Source organism: Penicillium riverlandense (assembly GCF_028828495.1).
Source record: "Penicillium riverlandense strain IBT 135883 chromosome Unknown utg000003l_segment0_segment0, whole genome shotgun sequence".
NCBI classification, from domain to species: domain Eukaryota; kingdom Fungi; phylum Ascomycota; class Eurotiomycetes; order Eurotiales; family Aspergillaceae; genus Penicillium; species Penicillium riverlandense.
Window position 1 is genome coordinate 4,937,553 of NW_026643196.1, and position 17,679 is coordinate 4,955,231.

General features: G+C 51.1%; 9 protein-coding genes across 9 annotated transcripts; 6 read left to right on the top strand and 3 right to left on the bottom strand.

Moving 5' to 3' along the window:
- Positions 1 to 90: 90 nt before the first annotated feature.
- N7474_005630 (putative monooxygenase) lies at positions 91 to 1,476 on the top strand (the record flags this gene model as incomplete). The annotated part of the gene is made up of 2 exons (XM_057197045.1): positions 91 to 337; positions 392 to 1,476. The coding sequence occupies 2 exons, from the start codon at positions 91 to 93 to the stop codon at positions 1,474 to 1,476; spliced, it is 1,332 nt and encodes a 443-aa protein (XP_057054441.1).
- Positions 1,477 to 1,981: 505 nt separating this feature from the next.
- N7474_005631 (uncharacterized protein) lies at positions 1,982 to 3,292 on the bottom strand (the record flags this gene model as incomplete). The annotated part of the gene is made up of 1 exon (XM_057197046.1): positions 1,982 to 3,292. One exon carries the CDS (start codon positions 3,290 to 3,292, stop codon positions 1,982 to 1,984), a length of 1,311 nt encoding a protein of 436 aa, XP_057054442.1.
- Positions 3,293 to 3,713: 421 nt separating this feature from the next.
- On the top strand, positions 3,714 to 4,614 carry N7474_005632 (uncharacterized protein; the record flags this gene model as incomplete). Its single annotated transcript, XM_057197047.1, has 2 exons — positions 3,714 to 3,728; positions 3,793 to 4,614. The coding sequence occupies 2 exons, from the start codon at positions 3,714 to 3,716 to the stop codon at positions 4,612 to 4,614; spliced, it is 837 nt and encodes a 278-aa protein (XP_057054443.1).
- Positions 4,615 to 4,681: 67 nt separating this feature from the next.
- N7474_005633 (uncharacterized protein) lies at positions 4,682 to 5,143 on the top strand (the record flags this gene model as incomplete). Its single annotated transcript, XM_057197048.1, has 1 exon — positions 4,682 to 5,143. The coding sequence occupies one exon, from the start codon at positions 4,682 to 4,684 to the stop codon at positions 5,141 to 5,143; it is 462 nt and encodes a 153-aa protein (XP_057054444.1).
- A 117-nt stretch (positions 5,144 to 5,260) lies between these two features.
- N7474_005634 (putative MFS alpha-glucoside transporter) lies at positions 5,261 to 6,880 on the bottom strand (the record flags this gene model as incomplete). The annotated part of the gene is made up of 1 exon (XM_057197049.1): positions 5,261 to 6,880. The coding sequence occupies one exon, from the start codon at positions 6,878 to 6,880 to the stop codon at positions 5,261 to 5,263; it is 1,620 nt and encodes a 539-aa protein (XP_057054445.1).
- Positions 6,881 to 7,479: 599 nt separating this feature from the next.
- Positions 7,480 to 10,107, top strand: N7474_005635 (polysaccharide lyase family 26 protein; the record flags this gene model as incomplete). The annotated part of the gene is made up of 1 exon (XM_057197050.1): positions 7,480 to 10,107. The coding sequence occupies one exon, from the start codon at positions 7,480 to 7,482 to the stop codon at positions 10,105 to 10,107; it is 2,628 nt and encodes an 875-aa protein (XP_057054446.1).
- A 418-nt stretch (positions 10,108 to 10,525) lies between these two features.
- Positions 10,526 to 11,809, top strand: N7474_005636 (Gfo/Idh/MocA family protein; the record flags this gene model as incomplete). The annotated part of the gene is made up of 1 exon (XM_057197051.1): positions 10,526 to 11,809. The coding sequence occupies one exon, from the start codon at positions 10,526 to 10,528 to the stop codon at positions 11,807 to 11,809; it is 1,284 nt and encodes a 427-aa protein (XP_057054447.1).
- A 287-nt stretch (positions 11,810 to 12,096) lies between these two features.
- Positions 12,097 to 15,247, bottom strand: N7474_005637 (uncharacterized protein; the record flags this gene model as incomplete). Its single annotated transcript, XM_057197052.1, has 3 exons — positions 12,097 to 14,741; positions 14,798 to 14,923; positions 14,980 to 15,247. The coding sequence occupies 3 exons, from the start codon at positions 15,245 to 15,247 to the stop codon at positions 12,097 to 12,099; spliced, it is 3,039 nt and encodes a 1,012-aa protein (XP_057054448.1).
- A 751-nt stretch (positions 15,248 to 15,998) lies between these two features.
- On the top strand, positions 15,999 to 17,570 carry N7474_005638 (NADH:flavin oxidoreductase/NADH oxidase family protein; the record flags this gene model as incomplete). Its single annotated transcript, XM_057197053.1, has 5 exons — positions 15,999 to 16,190; positions 16,239 to 16,658; positions 16,705 to 16,900; positions 16,956 to 17,077; positions 17,133 to 17,570. 5 exons carry the CDS (start codon positions 15,999 to 16,001, stop codon positions 17,568 to 17,570), a joined length of 1,368 nt encoding a protein of 455 aa, XP_057054449.1.
- Positions 17,571 to 17,679: the final 109 nt, after the last annotated feature.

The following is a 17,679-nucleotide window of genomic DNA, read 5'->3' on the forward strand; positions in this document are numbered from 1 at the left end:
TTCTACTTTCTCTCTTTCGTTTCTCTTCCCTTCACGATCTTGTTCTCTCTCTCCCCACCGAATCCCCTCCCGCATCTTATCTCCGACACCATGGCGAAGACTCCCCAGGATTTGCAGATTGCCATTTTGGGCGCCGGCATGGGCGGCTTGACCACCGCTCTTGCCCTGGCCCAGCGCGGCTTTAAGAATATTCACATCTATGAGAATGCCACAAACCTCGGTTTCGTGGGCGCCGGTATCCAATTGGCGCCGAACATGGCGCGCGTGCTGGACAAGCTTGGTGTCTGGAAGGGCATTGAAGCTGAGGCCGTGAACATTGGAGACACTTCCGTGCGAGGTATGTTGTAGATTTAATCAGCACCACGCGTTCATGCCTAACTTTCATTTACAGAGGGCGCCACGGACAAGGAGCTGGCGCACGTTGAGCTGCAGTACATCAAGGAAACTTACGGCTACCCACACATGGTAGGCCACCGAGCATCGCTAGCCAACGGCCTGTACCAGGGATGCCTGAGCCAGCCAAGCATCAAGTTCCACTTTGGCATCACGGCCGAGGACGTGGAATTCGGCCAGAAGCCATCATTCACGGCCGTGCCCCGTAATGAGGCCGAGAAGCCCCACAAGGTCGAGGCAGATGTGCTCCTGGGTGCCGACGGAATCAAGAGCAACACCCGTGTGGCGATGCTGAAGCGCCTCAACGTCAACGTCGGCGTCAAGGACACCAACCAGGCCGCCTACCGAATCATGATTCACAAGGACCAAATCAAGGACGACCCGGAGCTGCTGGCTCTGATCAACAGCACGCGAGTGACCCGCTGGATTGGCGAGAAGCGGCACATCATCGCCTACGCAGTCTCCAACAACACCATCTACAACTTGTCCACCACGCAGCCGGACACCAACTTCGCCGCTGCGACAAATGCCACCTACACGACCAAGGGCTCGAAGCCCGCTATGATGAGCGTCTTCTCCGACTTCTGCCCCATGGTCCAGCGGATGCTCAACTACGTCCCCGACGGTGAGGTCTGCGAGTGGAAGCTGCGCGTCCACGACCCGCTCCCTACATGGGTGCACGAGTCTGTTGCTCTGGTCGGCGACGCCTGCCACCCTACTCTTCCCCACCTAGCCCAGGGTGCCGCCCAGGCTATTGAGGACGGTGCCGTTCTGGGCGTTGTTCTCGCCCGTCTCCCCGACACAACCCCCGAGTCGATTAACAAGGCTCTCCGCGTCTACGAGAAGGTCCGCAAGAGCCGCGCCGAGGCCTTGGTTGATATGGCCTCTGCGTCTGGCCGTGCCCTGCACCTGGGTGACGGTGCCGCGAAGGAGGAGCGTGATCGTCAGTTCGCCGCTCTGCGTCAGGGCAAGGGCCCTGTCCCCGATAAGTGGGCCGATGCCGATGTCCAGCGCGAGATCTACGGCTTTGACTGCACCAAGGTCGCGGAGGACAACTTTGATGAATACTTCTCGCAGATGTAAGCGTCTTTTTCTTTCCCTTCTAGTTTCTTCCGGTCAATTTGGCGCTGTATTTTTTTATATTTTGCTTTCTTGGGATCTGTATATATTCACTCCAGAAGAATTGAGATTATCATTTAACTTTATTTGAGATTCATGTACTAACTGAGTCATTTGGTTTTACAGGGGCAGCTCGCGCGACTCTAAGCTCGCCTAAATGTGTCTGCTATCGGCATACTTCTGCACGACCGTAACGAGCCGATGGATATAAACCACCGCCATTGGGAGACGCTTGCCATGTATCATTTCTTGTATATAGTTCATGCTGTGGTAGATGCATCTACAATAAAGTACACGATTATAGAGCTTAGATAACTGATTCTTCGTATTTGAATTCAAGCAGGATAATAAATGCAGTTTTAAGCACGACGAATATTTATGATACAACGAATGACAAGATCGGAATGGTGATGGACATCGTCCCACGCCACCCCATTATATTATTTCCGTGCTATATTGAACAGCCCAATCATTGGATATTCCCGCTAACCCCCTGACTGTAGTTGTCGGGAGCAACCCGGTTGCACGGAATACCGCTATCTTTCTCACCAATGATGTTCGCACACTGGTACACCTCGTGCTGGATCGTCGTGTTCCACATCGGCAGACCCAGTGTGCTATTGACAGTCTTCAAGTCGACATTCTTGAACGATATATTGGGACAAGGATGCAGAGCCGAACAATAGAGCGAGGCGGCAATATTGTACGTCGATGTGCCGTGTATATTCTCCCAGGTCACATCTTCAATAGCCATCTTGGATGTGTTGCACTGGTTTTGGTCCTCGGTGTAGATGCACTGTGTGATCTGAATCGGCAGGCCCACATTAACCATCTCGAAGTTCTTATACGTGATGTTCTTGATCAGCCCTCGACCGCCACCTCCAGCGTCTCCGTTTGAACTAGAAGCATCATCTACCCCCTGCCAGGTCTTGATGTAGGCTCCATCGGCGCAGTTTAGGCATTTGACGTCCTCGAACGTGACGTTAATCACATAGTCGGGCATTGTCGGGTATTGTCCCACCGATCCGATGGTCATGCCATTTGATTGGTGGCAGGTAACATTCTTGACTAGCAGATTGGTTGTATTGCCCTTCGCTGCGATGCAGTCGTCCCCGTTGGTAATAACCGCGTTCTCGACAAGGAGATTATCGCTATTCCACGAGTCATAGCCGTCTGTGTTGACACATCCCCATTCATTATCACTCGTAGCATTGACAAACAAGTTGGTGATAGAGACATTCTTGCTGTAGGTCACAAACGTCGCCCAGAACTGCGGCTGGATGATTCTCAGATTGTCGGCAAGCAGATTGGTGGAGTTGTAGAATGTGATGCTGATCGGTCGACCGGGCTGGTTGCTATTGTTCTGGTTCTCTGTATACCAGGCTTGGCCCTGACCATTGTACCACCCGCCCTCGCCGCGCAGGGTGACGTTAGTGCCTCCAAAAAGCCATGCCGTCGACTGGTTCTGGAGAACAACATTGTATGAATGCGAGAGCCAATACGGGATGTCGTCGGAAAAGCGCAACTCGCCGCGTAGGGAGACGTCACAGTTGAGCAGGTTGGTAGTGTTCAATACGGAATTGATATTGAATGTGTTGTCGGAGAATATGACGGTGCAGTTGATGCCGCAGAGATTGAAGGCCTGATGGATTGACGGTGCGTCGTCCACTGCTTGGCCATTATGCTTGAGTGACTCTGGGTAGAGCGTGCAGGTCGTACCATCGTTGACAACATAGGCGGCTGTCAGGGGGGCTAATGCCCCGAGCAGCCAGAAACGCATAGTGGTTGATGATGAGCCTCCCTTGGAAGAAGGGCCTGAGGATCAATTTATATCGTCATCTCGCACAAAGCTATGCCGAAGGAAGAGTTGCATCCTTCGCCCGATGTGACCTCAACACGAGTAAGTTCGAACCAGCTCATTCGCTTAGGCTTAGACCGAGAGGGGCTACGATCGCAGATCCATGTCGAGCGGAGTTGGGCGGTATTGGCCTTGTTGGTGGCAAGCGAAGTCAATTGTATTTTGGGGCTAAATAAGTTATTTTCGGAACAAAATCATATCGAAGCTGTGTATATAGTGTGGTGAAGGTAGTCGGGTGTAGAGTGGTTGATAGTTCCGGAAGTGTCAGGTCTGCTTATCCCCCGGCTTATCTTCTTCACCTCCCACGTCACCATGCGGCTTGAACCCCGACTGCCTCGCCTAAATGCCCACGCCAGCTGTATGCCTGCTTTCTAGTCAATTCACGATGATTCGCATGGACCCGGACTAATAATCAATTGCAGACTCCGTCCCCGTTTCGTCCGTCTCGCCGTAACCCACCCTCGACGCGCCGCAATGCTGGCCCACAATTCGCACCTACCCCTCGTTTTCGGCTGTCGCAAAGGATATCGGCCCAGGAAAGACACGAAAATGCGATCGACACCATAGACGATGATGCACCGCCGCCATCGACCCGTGAAGCGCGCGTGGCACCTGGATCTAGCACTACGCGTCGCCAAAGGGACGGGATTGAAGATTTCGACAATGGAGAGCTATTGAGGAGAACAGGAGACGCATTCAATGAAATTGTGGACGATGCCATTGATAGTACTCCTCCAGAGGAGGACCCTGAGTCGCCGGGGCTTCTCGACGCCGGATTCGACGCGATCTTTGCGCCCGTGAGAGAACGGACGAAACGGCGGCGTATTGCCGTAGAAGGAGAGGCTTCTCCCAATCAGGAACAACTCGAGCCCATTTTACCTGCCTCACCTGGACCTCAACCGATCACGACTGTGGATACTCCAGTCTCGCCAGAAACAGGCCCATTGCAGTCTGCAACGCAGAGCACTCCAGCAGTGCCCGCGCGTCCACCCCTATCCCCACCGGGGAATTTCAAAACACCCTTTCGCAACCGTCCAAGATTCACGCTTTTTTCATCACAGAAACAAACTGATGCGCAAAATACGCCTAATCAGAGAACACCGTTAGCACAAACACCGGTCCAGACACAGGACAGACGCAAGCCAACATTCATTCTCTCCCCGTTCACCGTCGCCATCAGATGCAGCAGAAAACATTCCTGCTCCATTTTCACCATCCTCGCGTACATTACATCGTCGTGGTAAACGCTCAGGAGTACCTGGCTACCAACCCGGTGGAATGGCCGCAGAAGTACGTAGCTGGATTTTGGAAATGGCAGCGAAGAGGGACCAACTTGTCACCGGGTCAACCCGAACCTCGTCGGAATCTGCTGGCGACCTTTCTCAAGAGGAATTGAGAAAGTACCTAGTGGCTGCACGAGTTTTTCATGCTCACCGGTCGACAATCAGTGGCTCTGGTCCTGTGACGCGCATCAAAGCAAAGCCGGTCGCTATAAACCCGGAAATTGACGAGAACGCAGAACTCATCAATGTTATGATCATGGGTCCACCTCGATCCAAACCGGTCTTGCAGCAACAATTAACCCATACTGGCTCCGTGCAGGGGCATCCAGGGTTGACAGTTCAGACAGGAGACTTGATCGGAATTTATCAATCTCTCTCATGGACCTTAGAACTCAATTCTAAGTGCACGAACCCTGACGATGATCGTCCACAAGAAAAGGACTCGTGGCTTGTGGCTATGGAGTGGGATCTCATACAAGAAACTGTCTAAACGCTGCACGGTTTACACATTCATCTTGATTGGTGACAGACGAAGTTCGGCGATGCAATATGAACTAATGACTGATGAACTATATCAAAGTATCAAGTACCATGATCTAGACGGACATCAATCCTGCGAAACTGACTCTGAACTGAGATCAACCTTAGTGTTCTTGAAATCTCGGGCCTTGACCTTGTTCTTGAAGAGGATGTCCATCTCCGCAAAAGTGCGGTTCTTGGTCTCTGGAAGCCGGAAGTATGCCCAAATGAGACCCAGTCCCATAATTCCACCATAGAAGAAGCCGGCCTTGGCGCCCCAATTCCATGAAGTCTGCTGCACCATATGCGGAACAAGCTGGCCATAGACCAGACAAGCGACGTTGTAGACTGCCCGAGCGAGCACGACGCTTTTGGTGCGGAGGTAGTTGGATGGGATCTCGGTGACGATGGTGTAGATGATAGGACCGATGGTGATGAAGAAGACAAAATATTCAATCAGAAGAATGCTGCCAATGCCATACCCTATGTTTGGATGCGTGGCTAGATTGGGGATACCCAGGAATCCAATAAGGATAGTCGTGCTAGCCATGAAACCCGTGCCAATCAGCAGCAGCGAACGTCGACCCAGCTTGGGGACCAAGAACCAGGCAATAAAGACACCGACGATGGCCAATGCGTATTCGCCCATGCCAAAGTCAAAAGAAGCACTCGAGGTAAGACCGGCCTCCTCGAGGAAGTATACAATATAAGCAACCAGCGGCGCACAGAGTTCTTGAATGAGGTAAGTGAAAACCGTGATCTCCGTTCTGCGGAGATCAATGCCCTTGAACAAGTCCAGGTAACTGCTAGACGCGTTCGCCTCGTTCTCGATCTTGACCGTGTGCACCATCATGGCCACAGTATCCTCGATTTCTTCCTCCGCACTGTCCTTCGACCGCAGTCGGCGCACCATGCGACCTGCGTCTTCAACTCGACCCTTGCGGATAAGCCACCACGGCGACTCGGGTGCCAAGTAGATGCCAATCGCGAGCGGGATCGGTAGGATCCACTGTAAGGCAAAGGGAATGCGGTAGGCCCACTGGCCCGACGATTGTAGGAATGCACGCAGAACGCCGGTGCCGACGAGATAGCCAATGCTCCAGCAGAGAGAGACGAGCATTGTGAGGTACGGCCGCAGCACATTGGGACACACCTCGGCGGCGTACGTGGTTGTCAGGGTCTGAAAGACGCCCCAGGGAATACCAAGTAGGATCTCAGCGCCCAGGTACATGTAGATGCTGGTAGCGAAGAATTGCAAGAAAATAAACGCCATCATCAGGAATAGACAGCCGATCATGACCCAGCGGTAGCCGAACCAGTCGGCGAACAGGCCATTCAGCAGGAGTCCGACAATCTCACCAGCGTTGACTCCATTGCCAATGGCAGATTGCAGCTCTGCGGGAATCTCATATGTCCCGTCTCCCACGGAAACTCCATACCTTTCCTGAAAAGCAGGAAAAGCAATGAAGCCAGTCACGAAGGCATGGTCGAAGCCCTCCATGATCAGTGCTGCAGAAAACCATATCGACCAGAAAACGGCTTTGGGATATTTGCGAATTCCTGCGCGCAGACCCATCTGGTGCTCATCTTCTGTCGCCCTCTCGGCGCCCTTTAGGATATCGCTGGTCGAGGTATACTGCTCTGCATCTTTCTCGACCATGGTTGTAACAGTCCGGACATCACGGACATCTTCCTGGTGCTCCACCATCGCGCTGAGAATAGCAAGAAGTGGCGCCGAGGACACTGTCGAGATTGGATTCTATTTCGTTGCCGTCACGATTTTCTTTTTCGATACTATGTGCCTCGTCTCGGGCTGATCGCTGCCTCTTTGTAGCCCCACTGTCTGGCGGTCCTAGCTCCCTCCACCAGAGAGTCGCCCCACCTTCCCCAGATCCTTGCGGGGGATTTTGTCTGGGGTGAAAGCTAAACGAGAAGATATCGGGGCAATTGATTCCCGATCAACTAATCATCTTGACGCGCCGGTGATAGATACGCCGAGCCTTACCCTTCTTCGTCGCCAGGGAGGAACCGTGCAGCAATAGCATTGGCGTTAGCGAGCCGTGCGCCAAAGATTTGCCGATGAATGCAGGGATATTGCCTCGGGATAGCTTGCGTTTACTCGACTCCGCTCGTATTCCGCCCCGGGATAATTTGCACCGCTGCTTGTGGCTTCTATCACGTCAAGTGATGTTTAAAACTCCGCTGGCCAGCCCTCGAAGCGAGGGCTTGGCACTGCTCATCCGGCATAGATTTTGCGGCTACTAGTCTGCGCACTTACTGCTTCCCGAAGACCTTTTGCAAAGCAGGATGACAACTGGAAATTTACGGTGGCTCACCGGCAACGGTGACAACGCGCTATCCGATGGCGTTTCTTTTGGCATGCCCTGGCCCAGAGGCCTGTATCAGCCAGGGCAAACATTTGTGATTGAGGGAGAGGGCAAAAAATATCCCCTCGACTCTCGGGAGCTCGCCTATTGGGCAGATGGCTCTCTCAAATGGACGGCCCATTCGGTTAGCGGCGATCTCGACTACAGCGAGCGATACAGCGTCAAGGGTGTAAAGTGGAAAGAGCAGCCTAGGTGCGGTGTCAAGATCGAACACATAAACGATAATATTTTTTTGCTCTCTCAGCGGGGACTGCGCGTGTCATTTGCGTCGCCGGGCAGTTCACAGATTCTGGAGACTCTAGCATTTGACGGACACACCGTATGCTCTGGGGCCACGATCGTCGCATCTATTGATGGCAGAGAGTATTCACCACGCGTCAAGACAGTTGGCATTGAGAACGAAACGATAAACCGGGTTGTGGTTAAAGTGTCCGGCATCGTGGAAGCTGCTGGTAGCTCTGCCCACCTTCCATTTGACGTGCGAGTCTATGTGTATTCAAATGCCTCAACTGTTCGAATAATTCACTCTTTTATCCACGACTTGGAGCCTCACCAGCCTCTCACATCGCTCGGCTTGCGATTTTCTGTCCCCATGGGTCAAACCGAGCTGTACAACCGCCACATCCGTCTTGGAGGCTCCAAGGGAGGAATCTTGAAAGAGGAAGTACAGGGACTGTCCGGATTGCGGCACGGCCCCACCCCCCAGAATCGAGTTGATCAAACAGCTGGACGACCTGTCACTCTACGTGAGGACGAGTGGTCCAGGACGGAGCTTCTTCCCGGATTGTCATACATTCCTTCCTGGAACGACTACTCACTCGCTCAACTCTCATCCGATGGCTTCACGGTCAAGAAACGCACAAAACGGGGCTGTTCTTGGGTCAAGATCACCGGCGGTGGACGAGCAGATGGGACAGCATACGTGGGGTCGGCACAAACTGGTGGCCTCGCGGTGGGCATGTCTGACTTCTGGGAACGTTATCCGACCCAGCTGGATTGCAGCGGGTTGACCACGGAGAAGGGCAATGTAACGGTTTGGCTATATTCACCACTGGCTGAGCCTCTAGAAACAACCCCATACCATGATGGACTTGGACTGGATTCTTACGAAAAGCAGCTGGAGGCCCTCAATGTGACATATGAGGACTATGAGCCCGGATTTGCTACCGCGAACGGCATTGGCAGGACGAATCAGCTCTTTTTGAAGCCATTCCTTTCCACTCCTTCAAATGGCGAGCTCGGCTCTTTCTCGTCCCTTGTCCGCAATCGGCCCCGGCTGGTTGCTACAGCGGAGCATATGCACTTTGCGGAGGTTTTTCATGGATGCTGGGCTCCTGATCCCCGGGATTTGGGTGCCACGCCCTCTCTCCAGACAACAGATGTTGAAAATAATCTCGAGCTGCTTTTCAAATTCTACCATGGACAAGTCGAGCAGAACAGATGGTACGGATTCTGGGATCACGGAGACGTACAGCATACATACGACCCGTACCGTCATGCATGGAGATACGATGTCGGCGGTTTTGCTTGGGATAATTCTGAACTATCGACAGATCTATGGCTCTGGCTCTACTTTCTTCACACGGGCAGAGCAGATGTGTTTAAAATGGCCGAAGCTATGACGCGACACACTGGGGAGGTTGATGTATACCACTCAGGAAAGTTCAAGGGATTTGGGACGCGGCACGGGGTTCAACATTTCAGCGATAGCTCCAAGCAGCTTCGAATATCCAATGCTTTCTACCGGCGCATCTACTTCTATCTGACGGGAGATGAACGTACTGGTGATCTGATTTCGGAGCTTCAGGAATGTCAGAATGCCTTGTTGGGGCTGGACTCACACCGGAAGGTTCAGGCGCACGGTGACATTCCCGAGGGCTTTGCCATGACCAATATCGGCCTGGATTGCGGACCACTTGCTGCCGCTTGGCTGACAGCATGGGAGAGAAGAACAGAAGGGTGGGAAAGGTCAAAAGAGCTCCTGATGAAGTTACTGGATGGCATTGCCACTCTCAAACACGGAATTGGTAACAATGCAATTCTGCTAAATCCCACCACCGGGGAAGTTCACGAATGTCCCCCTCCCACGCCAGAGTGGGCCATCTCGCATTTATCCATGTTATTTGGGTTCCCAGAAATTTTTGCGGAGTTGCTTGACTACGCTCGAGCCGAATACCCTTCTACTGTGGAGAATTTCATAACAGTGTGGCTCAGCTACTGTCGAGCATATAACGGCGGACCCGGGGTTCAACGCAAAGAATTCGGCTTCGAGTTCCCATTTCATGCAACCTGGAGGCAGAGTCACTCTACATTGACAGCTTTTGCTGCAGTAGAACAAAATAGCGAGGACCTTGCACATGCTGCATGGGCTCAGTTCTTCAGCACGGATGGATATACGCAAGATCACGACTGGACAATCCTAAAGGCCGATCCCCCGGAATATTTTAATCACGGGGAAGAGGCTGTCTGGATCACGACCAATGAGGCTGCTCGATATGGTGTCTCGGCAATTTCCAACCTTGCAAGCATCGGAAAGTATCTAAAATAGATTATCAAGTGCGCATGCAGAGTTTAACGGCGGTGTTCCAGTCCCTAGTTGATACAGACCTGGATTAGTAGCATAGCTCAGACTGCCGCAGCTCGGCTCATAGTCACCCCGTAGCCCCGAGTGTGGCTACAGCCACTGATGTGAGTTCAGTAGACTAACTTCGAAATTTTCCGGCCAGGGATATTGGTTGCGCTAAGTTGCGGGGAGTTGGGGTGAGACGGCCGCTCATTGACGGAAAAAATGGAAAAGCATTTTGGCCGCTTTGTGGTGAGGGGCTGAGAAGCAGTCGCCTGAGAACCCTAAGCAAACCCGAAGCCTAATATTTGATTCGTTGATAATTAACCAAGCTGCTGCTCTCTATCTGTTGCCGGGCTCATATCGCATTTTTGCGTATGCTTTGACAACACGGCAAGGAAGCATGGTGCGGACCAAATACGCCCTCGTGGGCACTGGCGGGAGAGCAGGCTTCTTCTACAGCGCGATTGCTCAGACATTCCGGGATACAGCGACGCTCGTGGCATTCTGTGATACCAATCAGACACGAATGGAAGTTGCGAATAGACGCATACAGGAGTTAGGGCTATCGCCACTGCCCACGTACAAGGCTGCCGATTTCGACAGAATGATCGAGGATACAAAGCCCGATGCGGTGATTGTGACAACCATTGATCGGACACACCACGTCTACATAATACGTGCCATGGAGCTTGGTTGCAATGTGCTCAGCGAAAAGCCGATGACAGTGGACGAAGAAAAATGCCAAATGATTCTCAACGCTGTCAATACAACCGAGCAGCAGCTGCGCGTTGCTTTCAATTATCGTTATGCACCTCACAATACTAAAATCCGCGAGCTACTTCTAGACGGCGTCATTGGGAAAGTCACCTCTGTACATTTTGAATGGATGCTCAATACTAAGCACGGCGCGGACTACTTTCGTCGCTGGCACCGAGATAAGCGAAATAGTGGCGGCCTTCTCGTCCACAAATCTACACATCATTTTGACCTGGTAAATTTCTGGTTGGGAAGCCACCCGGCTACTGTTTTCGCGCTGGGAGATCTGAAGTTCTATGGCAAGGAGAATGCCGAATCTCGGGGCGAGACGAACTTCTACTCTCGAGCACATGGGAGTGCGGTCGCGAAGAATGACCCATTTGCCCTCCACATGAAAGATCATCCTCAACTAAAGGAGATGTATCTGGACGCAGAGCATGAAGACGGTTACTATCGGGACCAAAACGTGTTCGGCGACGGCATCAGCATAGAAGACACAATGGGTGTCTTAGTAGGCTACAAATCAGGGGCAATTCTGACCTACAGCTTGGTCGCCTACTGTCCGTGGGAGGGATTTCGGGTCTGTTTTAATGGAACCAAGGGTCGGCTGGAAATGGATGTTCTTGAACAGTCATATGTCAATGCTGGCGGGCAGCAGAGCGACGAGGGTGCGATAGCCCATACGGAGATTACCGTGCATCCAATGTTTGCGTCACCATACAAAGTGTCTGTTGTTGAGAGTGAAGGTGGCCACGGTGGAGGCGACCCTGCTCTTCTTAATGATCTGTTCGGTACACCTGTGCCGGATCGGCTACATCGAGCTGCATCGCATGTCGATGGGGCCATGTCAATTTTGACAGGCATTGCAGCCAACCGGGCTATACGAACTGGACAGGTTATTCAAGTGAAAGATCTGGTGCAATTCTAAATAGACGATGTCGTTTAAACAAGGAAAATGCAATTGCTGCAATTGCATCCAGGATATGTTAGAATACAACTTTTAGACATTTTAATCATTTCCTTGTGGCTTTTTTTTTTGTTGTAAGACCGATTTCCGTCATTCAAACTTGTATTTTATTGTGAAAAAGTTCAAGTGATGACTGAAGGTGAACTACTTGAAAAAAGATTTTCTCATGACAATGAATAAAAAATTAATTCTCAATAAAAGAATGGCAATATATGACCAGCAGTAGCCAATAAAGTATTGGAAGATTGCTAGTAGGGAATGACCTTCACTGAAGAAAGAAGGCCATAATCCTGAGGTGGCTGCCCACTAATTGGGGTCGCCGTGCCATTCGCGCCGCTCTCCAGCTCTGACCACAGCGGACGCATGGTATTGAGAAGCGGTGTAGTGACCAGTGCATCTACTCTGTTCTTTCCAGGTCTGAGGTATTTCGTTATGTCCGCCCGGGCCCATGTTGGGTCCATGGGTGGCAAGGTATGACCATTCACAGTGACGCGTAACGTATGGAAGATAGCGCCAAAGTCAATGATTGCCGATTTCGAGTGATCCGATGAAGGCCAGCTAAATATAGAAGTATAATAACCTCGGCCGCTTGTGGTCGTCAGATTGCTATCAAGGTCTTTCCAGGACTTCAAGCCATTGGGGAGGCTGTGCGTCGTGTTGTACTTGACAGTATCACTAGGGAGCATTTTATACAGGTCTGACGGAGGATCCCAATGTTCAATCGTAACTGTCCAGTTGTTGATCTCGATTGGGTCCGATGAAGACTTGGGCGGGTAGTATTGCGAAAGATCTTGAACATTGTAGGTTTGTCCAGACGCAGATCCATGGGTGTCCTCATCAGATGAAGAGAGATCAAAGGCGACAATGACGGACTGGTTTCCGGCTAACTGAAAAGGGATTTTGGTGGAGTTTGCTGACTGCGTGTAGTTCAGAATCGGAATTTGGTCTCCTGTCCAAGCATCCAGAATGTATGGAGTCCCCAAGCTGGCAAATTGGACGCTTCCTTCGCTGTAACCGTTTCCGAGACCCCATGTTGAGGGGGCTAGAGCATCGTTGTAGACAAAAAAGTAGTTGAAATCATCCGTTTGCCGCCAGTATGTATACCAGGTATTGTCCGCCACAACCTTGGTGCCAGGTGTAATACCGAGAGAGTCAAGGGTGTTGGCAAGGCCCTCATAAGGAACCTGGTGCACATTTGGAAGTGATGTCAGGCTATGAAGTGTCTTCTTGGCATACTCTGAGCCGCTCTGATTATAGCTGGCTAAGTATGTTGGAATACCACCAGAAAAGATGATTGGAAGGCCTGCATGGGCAAATCTGGCGATTCCCTCCGCACCCGCAACGGTCATGGAATCGTTCCCACGCACGACAAGGGCCTTGAACTCTTGCGCGTCGGGCCCCAAGACACCATTTTTAACGTAAGCCTGAGGCAGGTCAAAATTGTTAGGCGACAAATACTCGTAGGTGTAGCCAGCTTCTTCCAAGTCTGTTGGCATGTAGTTTCTCACGATGCCGGGGAAAGTTGTGATGTACATGTAGAACGCAACATCTCTCTTCGGAATGCCAGATTGAAAAATAAAGGAGTGTCGAGCCAAGAAGTCAAGGAATGTGTCCTTGTAAAACTCCCATGCTGGCTGGCGTGGCCCATGCATTTCTGAATATGCGTAGTCAAATGTACTCCAGCCGGGCCATGTCGTATTGCCGTACTCTCCAGAGTAAGGGTACCCGTGAATGATGAACTGAGTGACCGATCCTGCGATTGTTCGCTTAGCGTCCCAGAGCCATTCAGGGATTGTTTGCTGATAGGCTTCTTCGTGAATCGCTCCCTCTTCGGTCGACACCAACCGCTTCTGGGCCAGATTTGCCGGTCCCGTATATTGTCGATAACCATCGATGAGGTGGTTGAACCCTAACGATTCACATTCCGTCCCACCCACTAGAGGGACGTTCTGAAGCATCTCCATGGGCAGATTATAAGAAATCTGAGCGCTAAACTGAAGATTCAAATAGTCCTCTGCCCAAGCCTCCAATGTAGAGACGTAGATTCCGTAGAGATTTGTCAGTGTTTGTCGGTAGTCTGCAATATGGCTGTCACCAGCATCCGGCTCATCGGTAATATACCAGACTGTCGGCTCCGTATCAAATCCGATCTTGTTCTGATGGAATAGAATCGGGAGGTACTTGCTGATGTCGTATCCGTGGTCTCCCATGAAACTGGTAGTATAATTCTCGGTGAAGAAGACATTTGCTCTTGTCTCTATGGAGTCCTCCCAACCGTAGTTGCCAACCTCCTGCAGCAACTTCTTTAGCTCAGACTCCTCGGGAACAATATACTTCTCCCAGTAATCGGTCATCGTCTTTGCACCAAGAGCAGAGAAATGATCAACAGCCCAGCTGCCATTCTGCTGCCACGTCTTCGGCGTAGTTTGAGGTCCGCGCATGAAGGCTGGATTCTGCTGGGCACGGTAGCCGTTGTGGATCTGATAAATGACGAACACCTCATGATATAGCCCGGTGCTGTTGTGGGGGAAGGAAACGTGCAAGTTTCCATCCGACCTGACGTGGCTTGTGAGGTCCTGTAAAGAACCTGTGGCCAATGTGACTTGGGTTCTATCAAATGGACCATCCCCGGGAAGGCTGGGATAGGTGCCGGTAGTGTTTAGAGATGTCATGCTAGTGCTAGGCACGGTGACATTTACTGAGTTGGTAACAAGTCCAGTAATGACAGCTTGCAATTTGACGGTGCCCTCGACAGAGTCCCAACCCGGCAATTTCCCACTCCAAGAGCCACCGAGTGGAACGGTAAAGTTAAAGGCGTAAAGGTCATACATCAGGCCCTCAGAGTTCTCAGGTGCAGGCACTCCTTGACCTTGGTTAGGACCCATAGCAAAATCTATATAGCTTTGTATTAGTCCGATTGTAATCGGTTGTAGTTCGCAAGTGTCTCACCCATGATGCATCCATTGTCCTTGTGGGCCTGCGCCAGGGTATGGAAAACATCTGTCCATGCAGGTGTTCCCCAGCCGTATATCGACCAGTCATCGGGTGCGAAGTTGCCTGTTCCTTCCGGTGTGCCTATATAGTATCATTCTTAGTTAATGGGCACAACCGTCACGTAAGGTAGCTCATACCTCCGTACAGGTAATATCCCAAAACCTCCACACCGCCAGCCCCAGAAGTTTTGGCTCCTGCTATATCTTCACGAAGAACTGCTGCATCGACACTTGCATCTGGCACCCAATATCGATACCGTGGTCGCACAAACACAGAAGGGTCCTTGAAGGTTCCGTTATCTATCGCCGCGTTGACCAAGGAGTCGGAATGGTCATATGGCAGCGCTTGTACCATACAGGTCCAGAGACCTGTCGCCAGTCCAACGGTCAACTTCAAGGTCAACATTGTCCGGGTGAAATATAATGTGTGCCTAGACTTGTTCCTCAAGAAAGGGTCTATGGCGTCGTGTTCAAGCATTTATACCCGAGGCCTAACGCTACAGGAAGGATCTGCATCTATTTCTTGTTTCAAGTATCATTTCCAACCGGTGCACCTGGCTGCGTTCGGGTTAATGCAGACCGATGTTCATTTGTCGTAAGTCGATTCATCGTTCAATGCTTTCGGACTCATCCCTATATGAATGCTCCGGGGACGATCACCCCCGCAAGATCCCCGCATTGACGATGTTAGGGCAATGTCGATCAACGGGACAGAATTATTAATGCGCTCATTCGCCACACGTTCAGCGTGGAGACCAGAAATGTAACAGGAGTTTCGGGGCATGCAAGACCGAAGGTAAACAAGTATCAAACCGCACTCGCGAAAACAAGCATATCGAAAGAAAAAGCTCCCGGGGAACTCGTCATATATGATACTTAGATCCATGGATTGCTTCTCCATGCTTACTTGAAAAATCCCCGCTTTACTCAGCGAACAGTATAATAACCAGTTAATGGGCACATCTTCGGAGCCAGAACCTCCGTTAGCCTCGGTGAGGAAAGGAGGAAGTGTACCCCTAAGAATCCAGCGGTCCGCAATGCGGACCGGGCGATTTAACGGTCGAGTTGAAATCTCATTTATAAGAGTTGAACCACCGTTTGTTTTCGATACCTCGCTCAAAGAATAGAAAATAGATTCAAATATCACCATCATCACTATGTCTCACACTATTCATGGCAAAGCGGTCGCTGGACAGGGCTTTATTCGCTCGAAGTGTGAGCCTGTCAGCACCAATGTCTTAGCAGAGCCTATTCAGCTCCCATTCTCTGGTCGTATCGCAAAGAATCGGTTTCTGAAGGCACCCATGACCGAGCGGCTATGCAGCTGGTCCAGTGGACTTGACGACATTGTAAGGCAATTTATATATCCCACTTCCTCGATGCTTACTCTGAAATAGACAGCCCGTGGCGTTCCAAGTAAAGAGATGATCAACCTCTATGCGCGATGGGGTGAGGGTGATATTGGAATAATCGTTGGCGGCAATCTCATGCTTCGCTATGATGCGGTAGAGGGGTTCGGAAACCCTATCCTTTGCGATAACCATGACAATCGAATCGAAGAATTCAAAAAATTGTCTGCCGCTGCCAAGGCTCACGGGTCTCTCTTCATCGCCCAACTCTCTCACCCCGGTCGACAGGGAAACATCGCACTTAATCCTAATCCAGTCAGCGCAAGTGATGTCGAACTTAAGATTCACTGGGCTGGCAATGATTTTGGCAAGCCTCGCGCGCTTACAGTCCCTGAGATTCATGAATTGGTTCGCTGGTACGGTGAAACGGCATACTTGTGCCACCAAGCAGGGCATGATGGGGTCCAGGTATTCTAGCCTTTCAAATATGAAGTCTTCTACTAAATCAAGATAGATTCATTGCGCCCATGGCTATCTCCTCGCGCAATTTCTAAGCAAAACTACCAACCTGAGAACCGACGAATATGGAGGAAGTCTGCAGAACCGTAGTCGCATTGTCTTTGAGATCATTGATGAGATAAGACGACGGGTTCCAGACCCTAACTTCATTATTTGCGCGAAAGTCAATTCTGTTGAATTTCAGGCTGGAGGTATGAACCCTAGTCCCCCGGATGTGCAAAGCCACCAGCCTAATGTCATTTCAAGGCACCAAACCAGAGGAGTGCCAGTGGCTTTGTATGAAACTCGAAGAGGCTAAGCTAGACTTCGTCGACCTATCTGGGGGCACCTTCGAAGGTCGAGCTTTTGAGCACAAAAAAGAATCCACGGTACGAAATCCGAGAATCCACTGTATAACGGAAGCTAAGAAGTGAACTACAACAGAAAGCTCGCGAGGCATATTTCATTGAATTTGCCGAGATGATCCGACCGCATCTCAAGAAAACGAAACTGATCGTAACGGGCGGTTTCAGAACTTCCAAAGGTATGGTTGACGCCATTAACGGCGGAGCTTGTGATGGCATCGGGATCGGCCGCCCACTCGCAGCAGAGCCCTTCTTCTGTAAAGAGATACTCGAAGGTCGAGTCACCGGGGCCCTCGAAAATTTTGTGCCCTTGCCGCAGCATACCCAAGCCTCTGGTACCCAGTTGCATCAGATTGGACTGGCGGACAAAGCTATCAGTGATTGGAGTAGCCAGGAGGAAGTTGAACGCTGGATTGAGGCTTTCAAGATCGAGACGGAGCGCAGAAAATCCATTTTCCCCAAGATCGATAGCTCGGGATTCCCAAGGATCCAGGCTGTCGCTGGTTTGGAATATTGAGGGGGGCATGGAATTAACATGACTGAGGCATAGGTCGCAATAGTTCAATAGTGACGAGAGCTGGGACTCAGGAGCCTAGCGCAGTGAAAGGCAAGTACTCTTTGTTCTA